General features: G+C 40.9%; 1 protein-coding gene across 1 annotated transcript in view; it reads right to left on the bottom strand.

The window, feature by feature from the left end:
• Positions 1–596: 596 nt before the first annotated feature.
• Positions 597–5,683, bottom strand: part of YIPF6 (Yip1 domain family member 6) — a 7,007-nt gene continuing 1,920 nt past the window's right edge. The window contains exons 2-7 of the mRNA XM_009288092.2: positions 4,968–5,096; positions 4,359–4,437; positions 3,902–3,944; positions 2,736–2,861; positions 2,473–2,630; positions 597–1,876 (exon numbers count right to left, since the gene is read on the bottom strand). Of these exons, the coding sequence (XP_009286367.1) occupies positions 1,758–1,876; positions 2,473–2,630; positions 2,736–2,861; positions 3,902–3,944; positions 4,359–4,437; positions 4,968–5,096 (654 nt within the window). The 3' untranslated portion in view covers positions 597–1,757. The remainder of the gene's footprint in view (positions 1,877–2,472; positions 2,631–2,735; positions 2,862–3,901; positions 3,945–4,358; positions 4,438–4,967; positions 5,097–5,683) is intronic.

Here is a 5,683-nt window from a genome sequence, read left to right as displayed (position 1 = left end):
AGAGAGCAACTGATTTTTCCTTCCCTCTTCTCCATGCTCCCAGAAATGCAAAAACGTACTTTTAATCCGCACATTGAGAAATTTCCATCCCAACTATCAAATACTTATAGTGTTTATAGCAGAAACCGCACTGTTACATATAAATATAAATTAGGCATATTTACACCTCGGCAGGACCCACTTACATCAATTTCAAGTCTATCAGCATTACTATAGGAAAAAGGAAATATGATGCTCATTTTCAGGAAAAGTGACATTTTGACAGCAGCTTTTTCACTCCCAGATGTTTCAAAGCTCTCCCCTTGGATTGCTTACTGAAAATAATGGATAACATAAATAATTTCTGTACAGTTTTCAAAAAGCAATTCTCCAGGTCTCAATCCCTACGCTGAAACATAAATGGCACACTTCTACACCTGTGTATGGTTCTCCAGGCAAGGTATGTAAGTGCACCTACAGGGAATTGGAGAAGAAAGCCTCCTCCCCTTAATACTTTATAAGTATTAAGCAAAAAAACCCACAAACCCAAAACAAAAAAAAAAACCAAAAACCCATAGAAGTCTCACATGTCCTTGTAAGTACAAAGAAACAATATGCAAATTTGTACGCATTTATGTTGAAATGCTGTCCATGTAAACAACCGAACGAAAAGTCACATACAAGCAGTGAAGACCAGAATTCACATCCTACTTCACAGCAGCCACCACATTCATCACGATTTAGTTTCCTTCCTCCAACCCATTTTAAAACTTTTGGGCGCAAGTCCTGGTGTGGTATGTTAGCACCCAAACATCTTACGTATCAAAACCTCAACTTACCTCACAAACTTTTTTTTTTTTAAACACATATATGTGTATGTATATACACACACACACTTTACTTGGTATTCTCCAGACAACTTTCCGTTCTCAATACGCAGAGTGACAGCTAAGTCCCTGTTGCAAACCAGTCTTGACTGTTTCTCCGGAACTTTTAACTCTCTAATCTATGGTCACACGAAAAGATTTGTAACTATCCAGTGTAAACACACTCCCTCTCACGCGACACAAGGATTAGTCAGTGTAACGAAGGCATTTGGCTGAAAGACTCTTTCTCGACATCTGAAGGGATGAAACATAACTGCACAATACGTGAACACGAGCAAAGGCAGTTCCCCTCCGCCCAGCTCCAATTAATTGCAAAATGGACCCGACTCATTTTTTGCTGAAATCCAATTTCAGAGTGATAGCTCACAGTCCTATGATACACTTTATATACATTTCACCACTCTATAAGCAAATGAAAAAGAACAGGAGTCAAACACATTTCTTCCCTACCCACACATAACAGCAATGAAGTTCTATTATTTCATAAGGCATATTCATCTTCAGTGAGAATCCGAGCACAAGCAAGAATTCTGCCAAGTCGTGTGATCCTATAATTTCACCTTCCTCTACCCAACGTCTTGAAATTCCAGGATCTCCTGCTCTATTCCTCAGGCAGAATAATCCCTGCCACAGTGGGTATTTTTTATTTAACACAACTAAAGAGCAGGGCTAAATAAAAAACCCCTCAGCAGCTGGGCCTCTGTATCTTTCAAAAAGAGGGACACACAAACGACCAATTCGTGCAGTTCTCTGGCTTTATCCCATAACCTGCCTTTTTACAATATCTATATATATATATATAAATTAGAAAGAGATAAAGCCAATGATTAACTGCAGCGTTCATGAAAAAACGTCAGTCCGTATTACAGTCTCGTCTCTTCTGATCGGAGATCACTGAGGTGTAAAGGTGAGAATCATCCAGCTGATAACAAAGTAGAAGAGGAAGATGGGGTACACAACAAGAGCTTTGCGGTTTGGAGGCTGACTGTCTGCCAGGAAAGCTGTAGATGCTGGCGAAAAAGAAAAATACTTGAAATGTGAGCAGCATAAAACTGGAAGTCTAAGATCCACTGCAGATGTTAACAATTTTGAATTAGGATCTGCATTACAACTATGCTGAAAGAGAAAACAGAGTAATCCATTGCTCAATACCAATGGTCTATAATCACCAGTTAAAGCTTTCCTTATCGTATAGAAAGATAAATGCTGATTAACGTTCTGTAACAAGAGTCAGACTTACAGATTAAGAACAGGAGAAATAATGCAAATGCATCTGTATGAAATTAGCATTTTCTAATAGTATTTATAACATAGATCACAGAATAAAATACCCAGTAGTCTCACATGGTGTTTAATATTAATTATCATCCTTCTGCCAAAGGCAATTTGCATACGACCAGGAAAATCAACAGGAGCATAGGCAGAGGCTGAACCTCTGCCAACACAAGGATTGGAAGAACTATTTCTACAATATTTCAGCAGCCGAGGGGACACCTTAACCTACAATATCCATCGGCTTTACCCAACAGAACCCATGCAGATCTACCTCTTAAGCACTGCGCTACTCAGTGCACAGAACAGTGTTATAATGCAAAAAGGTACTTACCTAACGTTGACCAGCCAAACATAGCTACTACTACAATAAGACGTATAACGAAGCTGACAGTCCCAGAACCTGCCAGCAGTACCAGCCTGCACACCAGCATTGCTACTGTCAGGGGCAGGACACAGTAACCCAGAACGCACAGGCTCTGAAAAAAGGATCTGGAAAGGAGAGAGAGAAATGGGAAAAAAGTAGTCAAACCAAAGCATTGCAGAAACTCCATGCACGGGAGGATCGTAACTGCTACTAAATAAACCAGCACTCACATAGTTCCTCCAAGAAGCTTTGAGTTTAGTGTGATGACAACTGCACCAAACCAGATGATGACAAAGACCTCAGCAAACTGGGGCCCTCCGTCGTCTTTGCTATCTGCTGATCCACCCTGAAGCATCCTGTTGTAGGTAACAGATAAAAGGAGTCATTTGCAATTGATGACGGAGTTTTCGTAGACTTGGAGTAGATGACAGAACAGAAGCCCGAAACACTGAGTCCCAGTTAGGCTGCAGACCCATTATTTTTCATCCGTTTTCTTATTTTTAGTAGTATCCTCAATTTTGAATAGGAAAGGAAAATGGTTGTGGCTCAACTGAGGGCATATCAGTCCATTTGTTTACTTGTTTTGAGGACTGTGTAAGCATATAGAGGAGAATAAAACCCTAGGCAACGGGCTAACAGATGAAAATTAAAGTACCAAAAGTTTGGTAACCTCTCAAAGCAGGCAGCATAGCGCATGATAAAACACAAAAGCCTTAAGAAAAGCTTATAACAACTACAGGACACAAGCAACACAAAGCCTGGAAAAGCGAGCATGCATTGATTTGAATATTTACATGACGCCGTGTACTTCTGCTAAATCTTTACCGACATTTTACTGAATGGTTTCTGTACATTGAGTGCATAGGTGTGCCTCAATTAGTTGACAGATCTGACCAACATTTCTGTCCTACCCCAGGCACATCTGCACACATACGCTCCAGTGGAGCACCAGAAGCTCCCGGGAGCCACCATCATCTCCCATCTGTGAACTACTACAACAGCCTCTCTTTTTCCACTGGTTCTCCAGGATACGTAGCACGTACACTGCAGCTCTTAGACAAAGGGTTTGACCCGCAGGTTAGGGTCAAAGTCGGCCAAACACATTAGAAACAAGGACAACGTGAATCGGGATACCTTTCAGTAAAATCATTCGTAAGACAGGGGACTAGGAAGAGTTCACCCTTAAATCCTAAGTTTAAAGAAGGGAGGTCTTAATGGGCTTGAAGTGTCAGAAATACATTTTATACGAAAATCTAAACAGGCAGTGTTTGCAGAAGACCAGAGAAGGATCAGATGAATTTGATCTCAACACATGTAGTCAGAAATTTGTAATTTCTCATTTCTCCAATGTAAAAAAGACTATAAAAGCCCAAATGCACCCACCATAAGTACTTACAGTGCAAGTGAGACACAAAGCACCAAAGGGCCCCAAAGATCCCCTGCAGGTAAAGGAAAAAAAAAATCATAAATATCACAGAACGATGCTCAGTTTCATTCTCCCGAGAGTAGTAAAGCACTCTTTTTCCAACTCCCAGTGTACCATTTTGCACATTATACTTCCTTATAATTTTCTTAGTTAGCATCTTATATGCCATATTCTATAATCTAATCTATTCAAAGCCTGCCAACTGTAAAGCTACCTGTTCTACATATTCTAGCACATGTTCCACTTTTAAAGAGCTTTGGTAACACTCTGATTTTTCATGTTTGCTATTCAGCATTCTACTACAACAGAAAGAACACAGAACAGACACTTCTGAATCCCCGTTCCCCTGAACTCTTCCTTTTCCCACATCGGCAAAGTCTGTTGGCAAAACATCCTTTCAAGATTTTGCAAATCTTCTCATACGTACAGTCTCTGAGGAGCGCACTGCTCTTTTTCGGATACATGACATGGACAAATTTTTTCCCAACGGCCTTCAGATCTCTCATCTGAAATACAGAAGCAACACTTTAATTTATCCCGTCATGAAAACTACAGTTCACAACTAAAAGCAGCAAGCTAGAAGTAAAGGAGTACTGATGGTAAATCAAGATGGGATCCAACCCAAAAATTTCTGTAGCATCCTCTGCAACAAACACCACCTACTTTTTCTACATTCCTTAACAACCACAATATTTTATCCTTTAGTAACACCCAATTAAGAACAATAATTTGTTTGCTCCTCTAGGAAAAGAGAGCTAATGAAAAATCCTATTAGCCAGAACAGTTTTCTTCCAAGCTTCTTCTGAGGCCTTTACCCTTGAAAAGATTTTGAGATCACAGAGAAGCTTCGGGGACGTAATTCAGACATTTTTTGACCCAGAAGAATCCATTTTACATAGCTAGTTCTAAAAAAACCCCAAACTTATGATGAAGTACAAGTCAAGCAGAGCTATGCAAAAATACAGTTTTTGCATAACAGTTGGCCAAAGACATCAGCAAAACACGTGTTTTACCGTAGATACAGGCACAGACTTACAATAGTATCCCTAACAGGCTCATCCAGTGTGGAGTAGTCTTCATCAGGAGAGCGAGATCCGACAGGAACAGTAATCTCCCCTTCCACTGGAATATCTTCAGATATCGACACATCTGCGAGACCTGGAAACTAAATGGTTTTTAAAGCCTTTAGAAAGAAAGAAATACAAACCAGCTCATACTCACTTCAGATGTTTTTCAGCTGGGTTTAGGATGAAGACAACTGCTCAGAATTCAAAGAAACAACACTTAATAACACGGTCAACAACAGAGCCCAGCCGTTGTCTGCTTGATTTAAACAGCTCGCAGTCTAAAGAGGTGAGTAGATACGTATAAGCAAAGCATTTCTGTTTTCTTCAGTAACTCCCAGTAACCTGCTTTTCGTCCTCTATTTAGACAGCAATAACTAATGGAAGTAGAAAGCTCGTCTGTGTTTTTTAAGCAACGTAATGCCCGATAGCTGTACAGCCACACCAGCGCACCCCAGTACGCTGTCTTTCGCAGACTCTGTGGGAAAACAGCTCACGAGAAACTGTACAGGCATCTATAGCCCGAGCACAAAGCCGGGACCGTTGAGCACCGAACGTTAACAAAACTGACCTCCGCCACCCCAGCGACAGGTTAAAGCACTCGAGTTCCCAGAGATGGAAGCAAACAGGGAACAGCCCGAGCAGTGCTGCTGCCTAGAGGAAACTCCGGGGCAGACGGGGCAGGCGG

Source organism: Aptenodytes forsteri, unplaced genomic scaffold, assembly GCF_000699145.1.
Source record: "Aptenodytes forsteri isolate BGI_AS27 unplaced genomic scaffold, ASM69914v1 Scaffold72, whole genome shotgun sequence".
In the NCBI taxonomy this organism is placed as follows: domain Eukaryota; kingdom Metazoa; phylum Chordata; class Aves; order Sphenisciformes; family Spheniscidae; genus Aptenodytes; species Aptenodytes forsteri.
The sequence above is the reverse complement of the archived record's forward strand: the minus strand, read 5'-3'. Positions and strand labels throughout refer to the sequence as shown.